Source organism: Camelus bactrianus, chromosome 6 (assembly GCF_048773025.1).
Source record: "Camelus bactrianus isolate YW-2024 breed Bactrian camel chromosome 6, ASM4877302v1, whole genome shotgun sequence".
Taxonomy (NCBI): domain Eukaryota; kingdom Metazoa; phylum Chordata; class Mammalia; order Artiodactyla; family Camelidae; genus Camelus; species Camelus bactrianus.
Window position 1 is genome coordinate 80,859,015 of NC_133544.1, and position 21,855 is coordinate 80,880,869.

General features: G+C 41.9%; 2 protein-coding genes across 5 annotated transcripts in view; one reads left to right on the top strand and one right to left on the bottom strand.

The window, feature by feature from the left end:
* Positions 1–6,624, top strand: part of TMOD3 (tropomodulin 3) — a 68,354-nt gene extending 61,730 nt beyond the window's left edge. For all 3 annotated transcript variants that reach the window (XM_010969508.3, XM_010969510.3, XM_045506244.2), the window contains 2 exons: positions 414–558; positions 3,852–6,624. In XM_010969508.3, the coding sequence (XP_010967810.1) occupies positions 414–558; positions 3,852–3,883 (177 nt within the window). In that variant the 3' untranslated portion in view covers positions 3,884–6,624. The remainder of the gene's footprint in view (positions 1–413; positions 559–3,851) is intronic.
* A 2,677-nt stretch (positions 6,625–9,301) lies between these two features.
* Positions 9,302–21,811, bottom strand: LOC105080520 (RNA polymerase-associated protein LEO1-like). Of its 2 annotated transcripts, none has more exons than XM_074366129.1 (8): positions 17,600–21,811; positions 16,831–16,976; positions 16,042–16,126; positions 14,680–14,774; positions 13,966–14,100; positions 12,275–12,410; positions 11,186–11,350; positions 9,302–9,533 (listed from the first exon to the last, which is right to left on the bottom strand). In XM_074366129.1, exons 1-8 carry the CDS (start codon positions 17,678–17,680, stop codon positions 9,474–9,476), a joined length of 903 nt encoding a protein of 300 aa, XP_074222230.1. In that variant the 5' UTR covers positions 17,681–21,811; the 3' UTR covers positions 9,302–9,473. The 2 variants fall into 2 exon arrangements, with proteins under 2 accessions (XP_074222230.1, XP_074222229.1); XM_074366128.1 differs by having other exon boundaries at positions 9,302–9,536.
* Positions 21,812–21,855: the final 44 nt, after the last annotated feature.

Genomic DNA, 21,855 nt, shown 5'->3' on the forward strand with positions numbered 1-21,855 from the left:
TTTCCCTGTGCTATACATCTTACACTATTTAATCAGTGTTTTCAGTATAATCAACTCAGCATTTTTGAGGAATAGCCAAATCGTTTTCCATAATAGCTGTACTATTTTACATTTCTGCTTAGTATGCCTGAAGCTCCCAGTTTTTCCATATTCTTCCCAGCAATTATTGTCCATCTTTTTAATTATGGTCATCCTAGTGGGTATGACATGGTATCTCATTGTAATAATGCACTTTTTTTAATGTTTGTATGAGCATACATAAGAGAAACAAAATATAAGTTTAGTGTAATGTTGAAAGAATTGGGAAAATTTTAAAAGAATCAGCATGTACCTGAATGTCTTAGCCTTAGGTTACCATGAACAGTATTTTGATCTAACTTATTAATACGATTCTTTATTTCTAACTATTCCAGAGGCAGCAGTTGGGGACGGCTGTAGAGTTGGAAATGGCCAAGATGCTTGAGGAAAATACCAATATCCTTAAATTCGGATATCAGTTTACGCAGCAGGGACCCCGAACCAGGGCAGCTAACGCTATAACAAAAAATAATGACTTAGGTAAGTCATTATTTATAAGTCGCTATAAAACTGAATTTCTGAATTGTATCTCTAAGCTAATGCATTGGAGGAACTTTTTTAAAAATAAATATTAACACAGGAAGATCACTTGGCCTTTGTTTGTAAAACCTGCACAGCCCTTTTCATACTGACTGAATAGCGTTCAGTTCAGATGAGGCTGTGGTGATTACTAGGTGAGCGGGTAGGATCAGCTTCCTGCGGCAAACGTGTTTCGCAGCTTTCAGTGAACCAGTTTTCTACAACACACATTATTAAACAATGCTTCCTATAACAAATACTTTGTTCTCAGTTTCAAGTCACCTCTTGGAGCTATTAAAACAAAGATTTCAACATTACAGGAAAGTTTTGCCCTTTGATCAAACAGGCCTAGATAGAAATTCAATTTTATATGGGAAGATACAGAATAATTGTAGTTTTAACCCAAGTTTTCAAGTCAGTGTGATGTCAAGATTTGCTCTACTTACTTGTTGCGCTGACCCCGCCACCCCTGGGCGGTGTGTCCCCTCCCTGCGCACATCTAGGTCAGCAGTCTCCTTCCTTCGCTCCTGTTGAACTGCTGAGGCTTATGGATTCCATTAAAAACAACTTTTCCAGCCAAGGCTGAACTAAAGAATATGATGCTTATAATTTTGTTTCTATGTGTTTACAGAAATTGACTTTTAAGTTTGTGTTTATCATTGAAATAGTTTAAAAGTTGCATTTAGACAAGAATTAAAATAAGACTTCTTAAAGGGAGTCACATTTTACTGTGATGATACTGGGATTTGAGAGCCAGTGTAGGCCACTGAGAGCATGATTTAAGTGATACTTCAAAAACAGCATTCTTATTACTCTTCTAGAGATAGAGAGGAAATGAGATTAGTTAGGACTTACTGGCAATTGACTCATCATGAAGTATTGAAGACATATATTAGTGGAGCAGGTTTGGGAAGAAACTGCCAAAGAATTGTTAATGGGGCCAGACTTATGAGTCTCATGGGGAGGACGCACTGAGGAACTGCTGGGGTAACAAGGGCACCGAGTGAGAAAGTTGGCAGGGGCTCTGCCCGTCTTCCTCTGCTGTGTTCCATAGCCTCCCATCCATCCACCCTCAGCTTTTTTTTTTTTAGCCTTCCTTGCACTTTGACCTCTGTCTGTAGGTCAAGGTGGCAAGCCTAAAGACCATGTTTTCTTACAGGCAGTCTAGTATGTGCTAACTGAAAGGAATGTCAAAGAACAAGGCTTGAAACTTGCACCACATCTCTTGGGCGTATAATCTTTCTTCCCCTTGCAAATGGGGCTGTATTAGAGCTTAGTGTTCTGATTCTGATAACGTCTTTCCCTCTCTTCTTCTTTTCTTAGTCTCAACTTTTCTTTGAAATAATCCTACGTACTCGCCATCTCTCCAGCTGAGACGTATCACAACTATAACAGCAAAGAGGTTATATGGAGTACGTGCGATACTCAATTGAACTTTGTCTCACGTTGCTGTCTTCACACTACTTAACTGCATAATCCATTTTCTACATCTTTTTTGTTTGTTCCATCTGTCCTACCGATCTTGTTTATAATGTGCATTTTTTGTAACATGCATTGTAATATTTGAAATGGTCTGCCAATAATACCCAAACACTACTGCAACTCAGAATTTTCTTGAAAATGTCCCACCCTAAAGAATTATGTCGCTTGCCTTTCAGATATTTCTGTGTCGTTCAGAGATCTATATACATGAATTAAGTTTGTGTTTGAGGACTTAGTTCTCCATTTGATTTTTTTCCCTTTTCAGTAAACACAGGAAACTGTTAGACCAAAATTAGGGTGCAGCTAGTTAGATACATATGAAAATGTTCATGGGAACTTGATACTTCAGCCCTCCTGGTTTTTTCTTTCTAGCTAGCATCCAGCCGTTGGCTTTTATGCACATCACTTGACTGGTCTCATCTCTTGAGGGCCAGTGATCAGAAGCCAGCAGTCAGAGCAGCATGAAAGCAGAATCTGTGGCCTGGCCAGAAGGCCAGTGCCCCTGTTGGCTTTTCACTCCTCTGTTAAACAGCAAATTCAGGCTGAACAAAAGCACTTGTCTTTCTACTTGCTTCCACAGAAGAGAGCACAGAAATTAATAAACCAACAAGTATCAAAGCCAGATCCTTTTAACTATAAAAGATGAATTAGCTTTCCCCACCTGAAAAAGATGGCTGACCTCAGGACCATCCGGTAACCCCACTGTGGTGGGTGAGGAAGCCGGGGACCCTTTGTTGAACGCTTTCTGTATTCTCAGTCCTGCCCTAAGCAGCGGGTCATGCCTTTGCTTGTACAGCAGGGGGTTAAGATACCATTATTCTCCTGTTACAGAGGATGGGTTGAGGCTCAGAGGGGAACTTACTTGCCAGAGAGCACACTGCACACAGCGACAGAGCCATGGCTCAGTTTGTCGCTGACGCTGGAACCCGTGCTCTTTGTCCTAAGTAGGAGTTGGCCGCGGTGCCGGGGTGCCCTGACCCGGTGGCTCTCAGCGAATGCTCCCTGTAGCTGACAGGGAGGTCTGACGCTGAAGCCCGGGCCCTGCTGCTGCTGCGCACTGCCCAGCAGGCCCGGGTCGCCAAGGCCACGAGGAGGCTGAGGGTGCTCGGAGGTGCACCTTTGTTTACCCCGTTAGCTGAGCGAGGTGGCCGACCACCTTGGGGCTGAAGCTGACAGTAGCCAGATGTGACATCACCACATTACCAGGGTCTAAGGTTTTCATTACTTTGTTGGTTATCAGAGCCCTGAACTGGGTCCCTTCGGAGGAGGTAAGAGAAGGAAAATCTGGAGAGCAGTAGTAACAAGTCACTTACCTGTAAAAATGACAAGGCTATTTTTGGTGTGTTCTTTCTCAAACTAAGGAAATAATCAGAAGAGCATGCAAATACTTACTTTTTTAACACTTTCTAATCCCAGCTGCCTGAATGTCATTCAAAATTTAACACAGTAAGTTATTAATCATTTTTTAATGGAGGTATGAATTTTTTTAATACACAAATGAGACAGGCACAGTGACTTGAAAGTGACTGCTGACCATTCTGGTTTAGATTTCTAATCACTGCTGTGTAAGCACAGCTGAGCTCAGCCCCTCAGTTCTCGACTGGTGAGTGACCATGTGAAGGATGGGAATTTCTTATTTTAATGGCCATGTGAACTGCAGGTGGACGTTTCATTTTTGTACAATTATAACTGGATTACATAGAAACTTGCTTGTCACAAGCAAATTAACATTGTACAAACTAACAGGGATTTCACCATTATTTTTCTCATAGTTCGCAAGAGACGAGTCGAAGGAGACCAGTAAGTCCGCCAATATGTGATCTTTGGAAGACTTCGAAAGGTCGCCAAGGGCTTGTGTTGTGATATCAGATGTAAAATTTTCCTAGGTAGAAGGGAAGAGACTGGAAATCCTTTTTTTTTTTTTTCCTGAACTGCATGTATCTCTTTTTTAGTTTAAGTTGTTACCAGTTTCAAATTGTAAATCAATTATAGGTGATATTTTGTGTTCTAAAGCATTATTTCTACTTTCTGCTAAAATCATTTTTAATTTAGCTTAATTACATGGTTTATGATGAGTCTTGGGTTAAAAAATACAACTGTAAAAAAAGTCTAGGAAATCACTTATGTAGAATAATGAACATTTTAAGGACCAATCTTTTTTTAAGTGAAAAAGGGACATTGCTGATGTGAGAATTGCTGTTGCACCTCTTGGGCACAAGGCGCTTCAAAACTTCCCTTATTACACGGCATGGAGACTTTTCCATGTTTTAAAACACATGAACTTGGCAAGAGTGTGCTTTTTGCTTCATCAAGAAAGCAAATACTTTGCTTTAAAAGTATAGTTATATATAGTTTTTCATTTTAATAATGTGGGCATTATTAAATTTTCATGAAAGCTCATAGTAAAAGAAAGCATCTGAGTAGGAAAGCTGTTTCCTTCCCTGTAAAATGCACACAGCCAACTTTCAGATATTTAGGATAAAAGAAAAAAGAAAGCTTTTGTTAGACACATGGAATCAGGGGTAATAAACGGTAGAGACTGTCTGAGAAGCACGCAGACTGGGCATTTAAATTGATGGTTACTGTAAAGGAAGGTGGAGGCTGGCCTGGGTGCAAGGTAAGAGAGAGAAGCTCCTGTGTGCCACGCAGAACTGCCTGAACGGCGTGTAATCCCCACTCACTACCAGTTTTCCAGCCAGTAAGGAAAACGGCTGTTCTTGGTAGATCTAATTTTTATTATCTTGTTTCATCTTGTACTTTTTTGTCCGTATTGTATAAAAGTAATTTCTCATAAGTTGTCTTCCTCAAAGTATTCACCCCCACAGTTGGACAGTGTACTGTGGTGGGAAGAATGACCCCAGAGCCAGGAGTGGGAGCGCTGATGTGGAGCTAATTCACGTGCCTCGGGGCGGCCCCTGGAGCAGGAGACCCCTGAGGCACTGCAGCTACAAAGGACAGGGGACAAAGCAATCAGCAATTCAGGCCTGGCTGTATCATTTACAGGGAGATTTTTTAAAAGGAGAGAACATCATTTCAGAATAGGAGGAAGATGTGTTGTTAATTTTTCTAAAACTTCTTGAAATTGAGTTACAACACGTCTGCTCCTTTGGCTTGGGCGGACAGTTTATGTAATGAGCACAGGCAAAAGCTTTCCTCAGAAGAACTGACTGCTTTTTTGAAAAGTAGTATCCAGTGTTTTAAAGGGGCCAAAGATTGACTTGCACTATTCCACCGTTCCCTTTCAGTTACAGGGTGCTGGGTTTGATTTTTTTTCAAGTTAGCAAGTCAGGCTCACGCTGACTCGCTCTCCCTCACCTTTTCATAAACGACTTTGGAAATGTACTCAATTCAGAGCCAGCACAGCCCCAGCAGGGTGGGGCGTCAGGGACACAAAGCCACGGTTACACTTCCTGCATGGCTTCCTCGCTTGCACTGCCCTGTAAGTCAATAAATTGTTAAGTATGTTACCCCTTCCTCCCGTAAGTTCTTTTTAAAATACAGGCAGGTGGGACCCCACCTAGAATTGTGTATCATACTTATGGGCAATACCTTTTTCACTTATTTATCAAAGTATGAAGAAGTTGAGTGTTTTTTGCTTGTACCACTCCACTTCTGAGCTACAACAGTTCATTATATAATTGAAGAAAAGATTTCTTAATAAATAACTAAGGGTGAACATTCATCCAACTGAATACAGACAAATCTTTCAAAAACTGTAATTACAAGGGAGAAAACTAGTGTTTACTTTGATCATTAAAAATCTGGCACCTCTTACCCTTTTAGTAACTTTCAGTATTTCTGTATTGCTCTAAAATTTTATGATAGATGAGGGTTATGAAATACTCTTGATTTTTAAACCAAAGATTTTCTAAGATCTTAAATTTTGTAGTCTAACCAATATAAACTTACCTGGTTATCTAAGCAAAGAATATTCTTTGCATTTTTAAATTGCTGTTTTTTTAAAAACCTCTTTTCATTTCCCATTTTATAAAATTTTATACTCATATTTGTCTGACATTCTAATTTTTCCAGTTTGTCTACATGAAATTACATATTAAAAGTCAATAATACTGATATTATTAAAATGGGTTTTGGTGCTATCTACTTGTAGCTAAAGGCAGGTAGAAGTCTCAAGTATAGGTGAAATAAATTTTCTAAGGGTGCCTGTCATTTAAAAGACCAAATAAATGTTTTGTGTTTAAAAAAGTTTTAACAGATTGTTAGAGATTTCAAGGGGAATTATCTTGGTCATTAAATTGCAAATTCTTATTATCTGAATGAAATAACCCAAAATACTTGCTTTGTACAGTAGGGACCCACTGGAAAAGTTACATGTATAGAACTTTGTAAATTGTTTTCCCATTGAGAGTATCTTTTTTTTTTTTTTTTCATTTAAAAAGGGGATTCCATGGTATAATGAAAATTAAGAGAAAAAAAATTTTGATAAAATGTTAGTCATGTTCTGTTGTACATTATATTTAACCCTTGCTGTCATTAAAATAAGATTAAAAGGTAAGATTAAAAGAGGTTTCATAAAATCTTAAATTTTTGGCTCTTTGTTGCCAGGGCTGCCTCATCTTTTCTTTATAAAATCAGGAATCACACTGCTACCTCCCAGCAGACACGAGTTTCATTCTTTTTCTGGCGTCCATAGCAATTTCCAGTCTCTGTTCAGTAGTGTCCAGTTTTGCTCCATCATTACAATGCCACTTCACTTTTTAAAAAAACTTTTTTCTAGTTTTATTGCTATAATTGACATACAGCATTGTATTAGTTTAAGGTGTACAACATACTGATTTGATAAATGCATATATTGCAAAATGATTAATAAAGTAAGTTTAGTTAACATGTTACCTCACATAGTTTAAAAAATTTTTTTCCTTGTGATGAGAACTTTTAAGACCTATTCTGTTAGCAACTTTCAAATATGCAATACACTATTATTAACTGCAGTCACCATGCACACTACATCCCCAGGACTTATAACTGGAAGTTTATAACTTTGGACACCCTTTACTCATTTCACTATTCCCCCACTTCCTGCCTCTGGCAACCACCAATCTGTTCTGTCTCTATGAATTTAGTATTTTTAGATTCTGATAAGAAAGCATACAATATTTGTCTCTCTGTCTGACTTATTTCACTTAGCATGTTGAATAGTATTAACTGAAGACGCGGCACCCACAAGAACCGAACACACTGAGTGTGTCACAGCAGCTCCTTCAAGGGGCCTGAGTTCTTCAGTCCGAATATCTACAAAGCTGTCGTCTCCATCAGTTCTCACTGAGCATTAATGTTTCTAGCTATCTGCCATCGTAAGACAGGTTTTCTAGCTATTTCTCAGTCAGAGGAGCTCTTCACTAATTTTTAAGTTGAGAAAACTTTAATAAGCAAAGATTTTTATATTATGTCATTTTAATTTGGTCAGTCTTTCTTATGTCATACTGATTTTTTTTTCTGCGTTATAATTTAATTCCATAAGTCCTTCCCTAATACACTGAATAAATCAGAGATTTTTTTTTATAAGAAAATATTTGTAACAGTTTGTTAATGCCAAACTCTAACTTGCAGTCTGATCACTGAGAGGAGCCAGTCTTGTAAACCATTGCCAAGGATTTTAGAAAGCCTTCATTGCCTTACAGAGAATTTTACTTCGGACACCTGCTCTAGTGCTGGATAAGCCACCCACCATGTTTTGTGCAGGGTCGTATATTTTGAAGACAATCGGACTCCTCCCCATCTTAGAGTCTACATATGTGAAGCATAACTGTCTTTTCTACTATCAGTATATTGTAATTGTTGCAAAGCAATTAATAGGCCTAAATCTTTCTGTCAGATATTGTAGTCCATTCAGAGAGTAAAGTTTATGAACAAATTCTGAGTGCTTTTTGATGGGTACATACAGCCATTTTTAGGAGTTTAAATTTCATCTTAACTCAGAAATAAAGATGAGAAAGTCTTTCATTCAGCTATTTCAACTTTTTGGATTTGTCTACTTAAGAACTGGTTTTTAAAAACTGTAAAAACCAAAAAATTGCACATGTATACGCACACAGAGTATCAAAACCTTTGTAATTTCAAATAAATGCCCACCTTTTTTTCAGTCTTTTAGATGAATTATATTTGGTTTTAGTTATGTTTAAAAGCTTGAATATTACCTTTGTAACTGCATCATTCTTTATCACATGAAATTAGGTATTTAAATATTTTTAATGCTAAAATATCCAAAATGCTATAAAAGCTTTACTTTTTCAATTTATATAAATATGAAAGCAGTGAATTTTATAATACTTTAAATATTATAAAATATTATTATGACTATTGGTTCATTATAGTACAGTGAAGTTTCTTTTGAAAAATATGGACTATAGGCATTTAGAATTTACCACTTGGTATTGGAATAAATTTCAATAAAGTTTATCAAATACCCTATAGACTTGGACTTTTTGGAAACTACATTCTAAAGTTCAGCCGTTGCACACCTCTTAGGAACAAGCTTACTGATTTCCCTGAGTTGTCCTATCCCACACTATTAAGTTAAACCATATAAAACAGTCAGTACTTGACTATTTATACCCACAAAAGCAGTAAGTTCATATGGTTCAATATCATACCATCAGTACTTGGTCTGGTCTGTCTGTAAAATTGAATTGAGTTGACAAATGTGAAGAAAACAGGGTCCTAGGATACAGTGCAGCCTGGACCTGCTGGGAGCCAATCCTGCTAATAGAGGTTATTTTTGCAGTAAAACAAAGGCATCTCTTATCAGTCACCTGTATCCATCAGCCAAAAGAGAAAGTCAGTGAAATGTGTAATGGGCTTGAGGAAACTTTTAGGGGTAAACATTAGATAATTCACTTCTGAAACTTGAGGAATAAAGAAATTCCCCTTGAAGTTCACATCTGTAAAATGAGAACAGCACCCGCCTGTCAAGTTGTTCTGAGGATTAGACTTGGTAAGGCTGTACAGCACTTGGCAAAGCCCTGAGTCTCCAGTGAGCCCTCCCGTGCTGTCCTGTGCTGACAAGGTCACAGGACGGTGGGGTCAGTGGAAAGTTAGTGTCCTGCCAACGCAGCACGCAGGGCCCCGAACCCTGCTGGGCGGCCAGGGAGGACACTGGAGGAGGCAACGCCCGAGCTGAACTTAACCCATCTCTGGACTGGGCCAGGGGGACGGGGTGAGGCAGAGCAGCAAGGATGCATGACACCCAAGACCCAGAGCAAACAGTCATCAAAATAAGCTTCTATTTGAGAAAAGTGGATTTTCTAAAATCACAAACTTACTTATGAATGTTTTTTTAATCACAACTAGGATTATGCAAAAGCAACTCAAGTCCTCATTTGAATCAAAACATTTCATCACTGTCTTTACCATATTTACAGTGAGCGCACGTTTTATGCTTCAGTCATCCTCTTCCTCTTCATGCCCTGCTTTCCTCTTTCTGGAGGGTCCGCCTGCTGAACAGATACGAGAAAGAAGAGAGACAATTTTCAATACTGAACGTTTGTGGAAATTTAGTCTAAAGCAGTTGGGAGCCAATGTGGGGAGCCAGCCCTTCGCATGGGCTGACTGGCGACCCTGTCCACAGACACTGTGTCTGCGGGTCCAGCAGTGGGAGCCCGGGCTGCCCGGGCAGCGGTCAGGGCCCAGGGACACTTCTCACTCCATCCTGACTGGGATTCTGCTCATGTTACTTGAAATACATTCCCCTGTTCCTCAGTACTTCACTTTCTCTATGTAAAATTCAGTATTTTAAAGCCTGTCAACTTTTTTTCTTAAATGACTGCTTGTGTTTTATGTGCTTTTTTAGTATGCTTTCAGAGTTTAAAATATATTTTTCACATGAAAAGTGAGTGCCTCCCTTACGCGGTAAGGGACACTGCTCTCACTACGATGTTTACTCGGCCCTGTAACTCCAGATCCATCGTGCAGCATGCTCAGTGTTCAGAAAACATGGAATGAATGAATGTGGCACAGTGGCAACATAGTGATTCACCTGTATAATTAAGACTTAAAATTTCTTTGGACTTGGAAATAATTAAAGGAAAATAATTCTAATAACATGGAAATAAAATAACCCTCCACTGTTATACTCAAACACTAAGGGCACCCAGTGCCCACCATGGACACGAGGCCCCTCTCTCTACTGCACTGAACCATTTCAGGTTCTCTAGCCGAGACCTGCTGTCTCGGGGCCGTAGGTCTTTTCTCACTGGCGGGCCCACCCTAACACTCTTCCTTCAACACTGAGCAAGAGGGCACCTTCTCTGGGCAGCCCCCTACCATGCACAGGTGTCAGACCCTCCCCAGGCCAATCATTCCTGGTCCTGTTACTGGATTTATCTCCCCGGGGTTCAGGGGGCTGTGCGGACGTCTGTGCTCCTGGGCTGAGAGCCTCTTCACTCCATGAGCTGACTTGTGGGTACAAGGCAACTGAATAAATTTGGTTTTACCTCATCACTGGTGAGTTTCTTTGCTTTGAGTAATCTCTGAGCCTTATCTTCCTCTGGGCCCTCACCACTGTCTGAAGAACAGATTCTGGCCTGTTCCTCTGAAAGCAAAGGAACTTTCCATATGGGATTGACCTTCAGAGATGAAGTTCCATGAATTCCCAAATTTTTCTGATGCTGAATATTTTAACTTTCCACTCTATCTTTTTCGCTTGAGGGAAACAGGTTTTTAAGTTTTGATGAAGAGATAGATAATAACTTTCAAACGTGCTTAAATGACTTAGAGTTGAGAGGTTTTCTCCTCAGATGTCTGATCACTTCTAGATACCCGAGGGGCTTTATGCACGTCTTTTTTTAAAACTACGAAGTTTAAACTTTGGGTCCGTCATCATACAAGCAGGCAAACTGCCTATGAACACATTTTCCTTCATAAGAGCATAAATTATTTAATTGATTTTCTTTATTCTGGGGGTGTCTTATTTACCCAGCTAAGCTTTTGTGTGGGAAAGTGGCTCTACAAAAACAAAGACAAAATAAAAGGCCTTTGTACTGCTGTTGTCCCTGTACTGTTGTCCTAAGTGAGTAAGAGCAGGACGGGTAGTAAGGGCCCACCAGAGCACAGGCGACCCCGAGACGGTGCAGTGTGACCGCCTCACCTTGGCACGCCCCTCGGGAATGGTTTCTGATGGCATCTCAACCTCCTCCTCCCTCTCATCACTGCTGTGGTCCTGGCAGGGGGGGATCGGCCCCTGCTGGTTCTGCTTCTCCCGCAAATACATTGTCTCCTGGTGAGCAGAAGCCCTCAAACGTTCTTCTTCTTTCTGTAAAGAAGCAAATAAACTACTGAACTTGAAAAAAAAAAATGAACTGGCTTAGCGCCCACTTGAAACTATTTCACTATAAAGGACACGTAAACGCCTAGCCCAGGATAACACCCACTCCCTGTCCTGGATACAGTTCTCTCCATCCGACACCTCTGTTAACCAGACACGGGCATCGTCTTATTTGGTTCTAAGGCGTGAAGACAACACAAGGGTGAAGGACAGAGGTTCCCTCACACCAACCGCCCCATCGGAACAGGCACAGGTTCGGCCGTAGGCTCAGCCGTGTCCCCTGTGCTGCCCATCAGAGCTCAGCCAGCCGCCACCCAGCAGGTGCCTGAGGCAGGCGGTTTCTCTTCGCCCCTGCGACGGACACCTGACTTGCCCAGGCTCCACCAAACTACCGTGGTGCCCAGATATTCCTGTCTGGGCCCCTCAACCCAGAGAGCTCCCCACAGCTCCTGACGGCAGGATGCAGGATGGGGAGGTTCTGGGGAGGTCCCTGAGCCCCAAAGTAGAACTTTCGTTCCTGTCCATCAGCCTGGCGGTCCACACGATGGGGTTCACAAGGCAGGGCTGGTGTTAAACAAGTCAGGAATGTCCTTTGACATTCCTACATCACTGACTACCTGGAACACAGTTTTATGATATCTGTCAAAGGTTACACCTTTTAAACCATCAGTTTCCCCTAAAATCTCACAGATTGGAGACAGAGCTCCTGAATGTCTGGAGTGCTCTACCTCACCAGTGGCCATTGGCTAGGACCAGTAATACGGTTAACCACATGCTTAGAAGGTCAAAGCTAGCTCCCTGATAACTATAAGAATAAAATGGCTGTGGCAATAAGGAATGACAGATAAATATTCTGGAAAGCACAGCTCTTACTACCCTCAAAAAACCCAGGATAAAGCTCAGGCAACATACCTTAATCATCTCTATGCGTTGGCATTCAGGATCACGACCAGCCATTGGTAAGATTCTAATCTTCTGTATCCCGGAGCATCTATTAGCAAGTGGCAGGGTCATCTTTTTATGTGTGGCATAGTCTGTAGAGTGAGGTCTGCGGGAAACAAACAAAAAAGTCTCACTGTATAATAGGAACAGTTGTTGGCAATAGTGCCAACAGCAAACAGCTGTGGACAAAGACACGTCCCTTTAACGGAGCAGAGTGGCAAGGCCACAGTACTGGTGCTTTAGGGCCTTCCTCCTTCTCTGGCTTCCTGAGCAGTTCCCCCCTCAGCCCTGCCTCCCAGGGAAAGCTGATGGGGTGAAGCGGGAGTGGAAGGAAGGAGGAGATGGTGGGGTCCTAGGCTTTTACAAAGAAAACCCTCAAGTACAATCACAGAAGGGACGACATGGGAGATCGTAGTTCCATGAAGGTGGCACAGAGGCCAGAAGGCAGAATTTTTTTTTTTTAATGAAGGTACTGGGGATTGAACCCAGGACCTTGTGCATGCTAAGCACATAATGCACCACTGAGCTGTACCCACCCACCCTGAGGCACAACTTAAGTCCCTCCTTCTGGATAAAACTTGAAGAAAAATGAAAGCAAGGAGGCAGGTCTCAGGAGGGGAGCCACATGACAGCCCAGGGGGACAATGACAGCTGGAACAGGAGGCCCCGGTGCAGAAAGTCGAGGATTCCTCACTAATGGAAGGCACATCTTAGGAATGATCCTTAGGGAAATCACAAGGAGAGTGTGGCTGTAAGGAATGAAACTGCGCTGGGCAGTCAAATATCACCCCCACGTGGAGGAGCTCGGGGCACAAGAGAGGAAAGCACACTGTGGAACTGGTTGTATGTAGGATGCCGGCCTAGCAGAGATCATTAAGGGCCGGACTGGAGCAGTATTTCTTGCGCATGACATGATATTTTTACGTATTACTTGACTCAGTGGATAGAGCACCCCTCTGAGGGAGATGTTATCTCCATTTTATAAGATAAGGAGACTAAACACTGGTGAGATTGAGACTTCCTCAAGCTTACACGTGCATTAGTGAAACACAACCCCAGAGCTGTCTGCTGCAGTCTTTGAAACAGAGCAACATCTTTCTGGAGTATAATTTATATACCATAAAACTCACTCATTAATAAATAATTAAAGGATTTTTTAATTTATCAAGCTGTGTGATCTGTACCACCATCTGATTTAAAACATTTCCATGACCCCAGAAAGGATCCTTGAGCGCACCGTGACAGTCTTCTAAGGGCCCCGCTTCTGAAGGGATGCCAAACAAGGGCCAGTGCGTCCCGCGGAGGGAAGGCGTAAGCAGGCGGGGGAACCGCGAAGAAAACATGCGGGGGAACCGCGAAGAAAACATGCGCGGGAACCGCGAAGAAAACATGCGCGCGAAGAAGATGCGCGCGCGGCACTGGGCGCCGGCAGCTAGAGCTCAGTGCGCAGCCGCAGCACCGGCCGGCCGGCCCTTTCCTCTGGCGCATGCGCACTCCAAGAGCCGGCGCCTCGGGTAACAGCCCGGGACGAGACCGCGGGCCTGGGGGAGCGGCAGCTCGGAATCACGTCATCTCGGCCGACTCGGGCTTTTTGCACACCCAGCCTCTCTGCCTTGTTGCTCTTAAACTGCAAGGAGCAATACATCAGTACGAATAGTTACCTAAAGGTGAGTTTGGATTTGAAGACGGCTTGTCCCCGCAGACCCGTGTCTTCGCGAACGAACAGGTGGTTGTAATTGCCCAGCAGCGGGGCTTTGTAGACATCAAACACCTCATTGCCTAAGTGCAGGGACAGGCTGGAAACGAGAAATCGTCCAGTTATCAGGGTGGGTATCGAGCGAACCCTGCAGCTTCCATTCTACCCCATTAGCTGTTCTTAAACTGCTGTGGGACTGCAGGGTCCCATCCTCTACTGAACTCCTAAGGAAAGCGAAGAAAAGATACCGTCAACAGCTCAGCTACCTTCTTTCCAAATAAAAGGTGGTAAAAATCCATCCTCCTTTCAGCCAGAAATAGAATTGTTTTATCATTTTCCCAGCCTCTACCTCTTTTATTAGTAAAAGAGAAATCTTTTTTTTCAAACATATCAATTTCTAATTTCTAAAAGTCACATTGGAGAGCTAACATTGGGTTTTCACTTCAGTAAGGTAGATACCATGAGTCTAATCACATCTTGGGTCTATTTCTGTCTCCCTCCAGCACAGCACTGTGCTCTCGACCCTATTTATTCCTATCAGGTGATGCCAGAGGCCTAGATTTTGTTAATTCTTTCATGAAAGATGACCTACGGTCCTACACAGAAAACTTCAGTCTTCCCAGGCCCCCACCACCACCCAGCCCCGGAACTTCCATGCTCTCCAGGACTTTGTGCTCACCTCCCATCTGACCACTTGACTATCCGAGTATTGCTTTCTTTAATTTTATTTCCTTCTTTGTCCCGGCGTATCCTCCATCGCAAAGTATTTTCCACCTGATTCAAAACACAAAGGCATTAGAAAACCAGTGTAGGGGGGAGGGTATAGCTCAGTGGTAGAGTGTATATGCCTAGCATGCAGGAGGTCCTGGGTTCAATCCCCAGGACATTATAAATAAACCTAATTACCCCCCTCAAAAAAAACCCTAAAAATAAATTATTAAAAAAAGATCAGAGATTTATTAGCTGTGAAAGAAGAAAAGAAAAAAAGAAAGAAGACAAAGAGACCAGTGTAACTATGTGTTCTTTTTTCCTCAAGTGATTTATACTTACGTGCCAAGGATTCATAGGCAGTGATAGAATAATCTCACCAAAAAAGAGCTGATTGGGCCCCTCCTGCCACAGATACCTCGAATATTGGTTAAACTCACCAGATGTTCTGTGTAAATCTTCTGTGAGCTTCATTTCATGGCAGTGGAAGTGGAAATTTGGGGACCACACGAGGTAGGTAGGCAGTTACAGCAGGGCCCTCTGCCTACTGCAGCCCCATTTGAAGGGCTATGAACCCAATGAAAGAAGGACTAAAAAAGTGCCCATTCACCTAGTAAAACAGGGAAGCTCTGGGCATTAAATTTTAGAAATGTTTAAAAGAATACACACTGAAGTAATTAACAACAAATTAAAACCTGAGGTGTGTGCTTTACCCTACCCATGTGGCAGGTAACTCCAAATCATTAAAATGGAGCCCGCCACTGCTACCACAGGGGCCCCGGCAGAAGCTCACAGAAAACCCCCTTAAAGACGACACGTCCCTGTGAGAGCAATGATAGGGCTTTGCCAGCCAGGCCTTCTGGAGAGGAACCACCTAATGGCGACGAGGCCTCTTTCTGTGCATAATCTGAATTTCCATAAAGAGCCTGAGATACCCTTATTGTGGGAAGTTGCTCAGACCTCTCCACTGTAAAATTGGAGGCAGTTCTGTACATCTAGCTACATTATTATTTATCCCGAAGGAAGTAGCTGACAATTTTCAAGAATTTTTATCTGTTCTTGTGTCAAAAATTACAACTGCAAAAGAAAGGTTAGAAAAGTGACAATTCTACAGGGATTTTTAAAAAAGGATATGTACCTTCTCCCCTAGAAATATTCTGAAAAGACACTTAATTCCTTGTTCTAAACAGTTACTTGTTGATTCAAGAGTAAACATAAAAGACCATTTTATAAGCTCAAGTCTCAAATTGTTATCCTTGTGTTTTACTTTATAAAAAGAAAAACGTTACAACAACAACAACAACAACAACAACCAGGAATCAAGTGTTGGTACCTTTAATTTTATCCTGGTTCTATCTTCCTCGTCAAGCATTTTCTCATCTTCAAATTCATCTTCATAATACTGAGGATCAAAAGGCCTAAAAATTGTTTTTAATGTAGTATTAGCCATTTGTAGTATTGAATATAATACTATAAAATAATAATATTTACATCTTTAGCATACATTAAAAAATCACAGTAGACAAACTTCATGTAAAACTTCAAAGTATGCAAATTATTATCGCTTCTTGAAATTTGATTTCAAAACATATTACCAAATGTGACGACTAATTCAAAGTTTTTAAATTTTTTTTGTTCGGTGAAATGTATCTTCTATTTTTTCATATTTTTAAAGAAAAGTGTCATGTTTAATTGCATAAGAGCTTATACTCATGCATCTTCATGAATAATACCAACCAATACTATTTTATTGTCCAAAATCATTGTCTTTTCTAGATTCACAATGGCTTTTGCATTTAACACTAGTGATTTCTCTAGCAAACTTTCTACGCTCATTTTCCAATTTTTCCAGCTCTGTGCTAGTGAAAAATACCTTTATCAGCTATGTCTGTTCGTTTATAAGGAAGTGCCAAAATGCTAGCAGAATTATCAGCATTAAAACTTTTCCCACAGTAATTCATCATTTTTCTACTACAGCACATCCTAAATTTATTTTTTTTAAAGCCACATGAGAAATCTCCCATCTTGCCGATTAGCCAACTCATTATAAGAAAACATTTACGTTCCACATATTTTTTACTCAATATCTTGGGGGGAAAAACTCTTTTATCAGTCCTCTTACTTGGGTTCTATGCTGAGAAATCTGGGCAGTTTAACAAAGTACAATTCATTTCCTAAATCAGAGTAGATACTGGGAATTTCTACTTCTATTTTGGTTTCAGAAATCGGCTCTTCCTCCTGCTGGTCCTGCGGCACTCCACGTCCATCCTAAGAGAGGAATCAGAGGAATCAGAACGTGAGAGCTTGAGCTGACGTGAGAAATGCTCTGGCTCCCCTTCTGCACTGTGCAGATGCAGGTTTGACAGAAGTCAGTTTAGACACCACTTCAGAGACAGAGCAGTCAGCAACCAACCCCTCCAGGCCTCTCCTTAAAATTTCATCCTTTCCTCCCCTCCTCCCCCTAAACCACCATGCAAAACAAGCATTACCAGAAAAAAACGTCGACACATCTAGCTTGCATAAGATGTTTAACAACAGAAGTGTGAAATTATGCAACCCCTCAATACGAGGTAACTATTTACATCACAGAAGAATGTCCAGAAACACACACTCCTTGGCACAGGTTTGAATAAGAAAAACTTAAAGGTTTTCAAATGAGTTCTCACAGTCTAGTCCCTGAAGTTTGGTATGAGACTCATTCTGAGCAGTTCCTTCCATTCCCTTTAATATCCAGAAATTCCCAACATAGTTAAGTCACCCGTTCATCAGATATTTCAGACTGCTACTCATTATCCCATGTCCTCTCTGTTCAAGAGTTGGATCCATCAGCCTCTGAAACCTTTTCTTAGCTTTGAACAATGGGACCAGTTGAGATTAGTGACTGTACTTACAACAGGCTGTCCTGGAATGGGTGGTTGATTGCCCCCATCACTCTCAGAAGAAATGTCATCTATGTCTCCAAACAGGTCCATGGTCCCACTATAATCTTCAATGTTGGGAAAAAATGCCCAGTATTAATTTCTCTGACTGAAACCCTTCACACAGTTCTCAGCCCATCACCTCAACATATTCCCAAGACTTATAAACCAACCGCAAACTGGCTTGGCTCCCTGAGCCTGGCCGACAGAAGCCTGACAAGAGCATCTGTGGAGAAGGAGGGTGGCAAAGTTGGTTGGTGGAAGGCAAAGTTGCTGTGACAGCCAGCTTTCAAGAAGGGGACGGTGACTCCTGCCTCTGGTATTCTTGCCCGTGTGCAGTCCCCTCCAACACTGTGTCGTGGTTGGTCTATGTGGGCAATAGAATACAGCCTCGCTTCCAAGGCTGGGCATGACATTGTGGCTTTTCTGCCTCACTTTTTCCCTGGGGTCACTTACTCTAGAGGAAGCCAGCTGCCATGATGGGAAGATACTCAAACTGCTCTGGAGAGGTTCCTGTGGTGAGAAACTGAGGCCCCCTGCCAAGAGCCATGGGAGTGAGCCATCTTGGAAACAGACCCTTCAGCCCCAGACCAGCCTTTACATAACACAGCCTCAGCCAACATCTTGATTGCAGTCTTGTGAGAGACCCTGAGCCAGAACCACCCTGCTAAACCATTCCTGACCCTCAGAAACCATGATATATATTAATGTTGTTTTAAGCTGGCTCTCTCAGGGTATGGAGTTGGAGAAACTGAGGGGTGGTATGTAGGTCACACAAGATATATCTGCTCTGACACACCTATCTCCCTAAGTCTTCGGATTCCCACAAATTGACTAAAACGTGGGCAGAACACCTGGATAGGCTTTTTTCCCAAAGAACATGCAGAGGGCTAACAGGCATATGAAAAGATGCTCAACATTACTAATCATCAGAGAAACGCAAATCAAAACCACAGTGAGATATCACCTCACGCCTGTTAGAATAGCTATCATCAAAAAGTCTACAAATAGCAGGTGTTAGTGAGGATGTGAAGAAAAGGGAACCCTTGTACACTGTTGGTGGGAATGTAAATTGATGCAGCCACAATGAAAAACAGTATGAAGTTTCCTGAAAAAAAACCTAAAAAATTCCTACCATATAATCCAGCAATTCCACTCCTAGGTATATATCTGGAGGAAAAAAAAAAAAAAAAAGACCAAAAACACTAATTCAAAAATATACATGTACCGTAATGTTCATAGCAGCATTGTTTATAATTGCTGAGATATGGAAACAACCTAAGTGTCCATCAACAGATAAATGGATAAAAAAAGATGTGGTATATATGTACAATGAAATATTACTCAGCTATAAAAATGAAATTCTGCTATTTGCAACAACATGAATGGACCTAAAGGGTATGAGTAAAATAAGCCAGAGAAAGACAAATACTGTACAGTATCACTTATATGTGGAATCTAAAAAATAAATCAGTGAAGATAACCAAACAAACAGACTCCCAGATATAGAGAACAAACTAGTGGTTACCAGTGGGGAGAAGGGCAGGGGGGTAAAATAGGAGTAGGGGATTAAGAGGTACAAACTACTGTGTATAAAATAAATAAGCTACAATGATGTCCTGAACAGCACAGGGAAGATAGCCAATATTTTGTAACTTTACATGAAGTATAATCTATAAAAATATTTGAGTCACTATGCTGTACTCTTAAAACTAATATAATATTGTAAATCAACACTACATCAATTAAAAAAAAAGTTTCCTCAGAGAGGCAAACTGTTTCCCACAGGCAAGGGAGGCTCAGAGGAACTAGGAAATTTGTTTCTCAGCTTCCTCTGAGTCCAGATACCCCCACCCCTAGTTTCTTTCTCAATCAATGCCCTTTCACGTGAGAGACTTGAAGAGGCTGTGAAGTCAACTGATGCTGCAGTTCTGCAAGCACACAAAAATATGTTCGATTTTCAGCTACCTCAGTCCTCTGACTACAGAATAAGAGATTTCTCTAGCGCTGTCATGAATCCTCCCTGGTTCTCTGACCATGACTTAAGCTGATAGTTTAAAGATCGAGGCTTGTAAACTCTCTGTAAGTGCTCCAGGGCGCCGGGAAGCATCCATCCCACAGCGCGGCCCTGACCGTCGTCAGGACTGCCTAACAAGCGCAGCAGCCACTTGAGCCCGCAACCATAGGGACAGCGAGACCTGTCACGGGGCCAGGGCGCACCCTGGGTCACCAGCATCCTGCTTCCCGCTGGTGAGGAGCTCAGACCTGCACTCAAACCCAAATCGATCTACACGTCTCACCTTCAGGGATTTGTTTCCTGGACTATCCAGACAGGCCCTAGCTGGGCAACAGAAAACATACCAGTTATCTATACAGATAGAATTTAATATTTTTTAAAATTGTAATTAGCTTTAACGTTGTTCATTAGGTAACAAAAAGTATAGAAAGCACAGAAGGAGCAAATTCAGAGAGCAGCTTCCACCCCTACAGATGAGGGAACAAAGGGAAGAGGTAGAATTATTACTACACTTAAAAAACTTTTGGGGGTGGGGGGAGGGTACAACTCAGGGCTAGGGTGGGTATTTAGCATGCATGAGGTCCTGGGTTCAATCCCCAGGACCTCCATTATATAAGCAAACCTAATCACCTCCCCCCCCGAAAAATTCAAAACAACAATTTATACACAGGGCCCTTGGACCTGGAACTCATACCTGAGGAGAAGTGTCCAGTTAGTTCTGATGTCTCTCAGGCTCTTCAAGTCTTGGTAAAGCTGCACACTGGACTGAGCTGCTGCAGGAAGAAACTGCCTCTGCTGGGGTGAAGTGTTGGTGGGCCCCCTGAGAAAAACTGCAAGTAAACAGGAAGCCCCTAGAAAGTTCCACAAACAAACAGGAAGGAGCAATCTCTGCTGTTATCCAGGTTTCCAGTCTTCCTTCTCTAGCGCCCCTAACAGGGGGCACCTGGCAAAGCTGAAATAAGGTTGCAGAGTCTTGCCCTGCATCGCTCAGCCTGGCAGCCTGGTATGGAGGGCAGGTTTGGAGATGAGAGGCAAGAGCTTAGTCACTGACACACAAGTGAAAGGAAGAAAGGAAGGAAGAAAATAAATTAAAAATGAAATGAAATACAATAAAACAACAAAACAAAACAATGTTGCCTTAGAAGGGACAGAGTTAGAATGACGGCTCTTAAAAGCCAGACATAGGGAGAGGGCATAGCTCAAGTGGTAGAGCACATGCTTAGCATGCACAAGGTCCTGGGTTCAATCCCGAGTACCTCCTCCAAATAGAAATAAATAAACCTAATTACCTCCCCCTCATAAAACAAACAAATGAAAGCCAGGCATAGGAGTTTCAACTTAGTAAGCCGAAAAATAGCAAGGGACTGAAGGCTTCTTAGGAATGTGACACAGTGGTGACTTAGGACCGTCTCTTTCCATGTCACTTTTCTTTCTCTATAACCAGGCTTCAGGGAAAGCCTCCCACGGCCACAACTGCTAGATTGTATTAACAGCACTAGATCGAGTCCGTTCATAAGGGAAAGATTAATTAGTGTGTGTAGACCACCACCATAGAAAAGAAAAATATCTATTTTAAATATGGATTTAAAACATACCTACTAATTCTTTGCCATTGCTACCATCAGGAGTCAGAATTTCCCTCCCTTTGAATATGGGCTCACATTAGTGACTCACTTCTAAAGAACAGAATGTATTAGATTCTGATGTGATTTCCAATACTAGTCATAAAAGGTAATACCAAAAATGGGCAGTACAGCTCCCACCCGGTCTGCTCTCTTGGGGTGCTCACCTTTGGAACCCAACCTTTGCAGATGTAATTAGTTAAGATGAGGTCACACTGATTTAGGCTGGCCCTAAACCCATTTATTGGTGTCCTTATAAAAAGAGGGAGATCTGGAGACACACTGAGACACAGAGTAGACACACAGGGAAACGATCCACGTTAAGACGGAGGCACAGATTAGATTATGCTGCCATAAACCAAGGATCACTGGGAGCCACAGAAGCTAAGACACGCAAAGAAGGTGACACCTGATCCAGGCTCCAAACTGTATAGAGTACATTTCTATGGTTTTAAGCCACGCAGTTTGTGGTACTTTGTTACAGCAGCCCTTGCAAACGAATACAATTATGGAGGCTTTCTTTGTGCCCTTTTTCAAAACTCTGCACCCAAGGATGCCTCACTCACCTGACCTGGTCCTGGCCAGGAAGC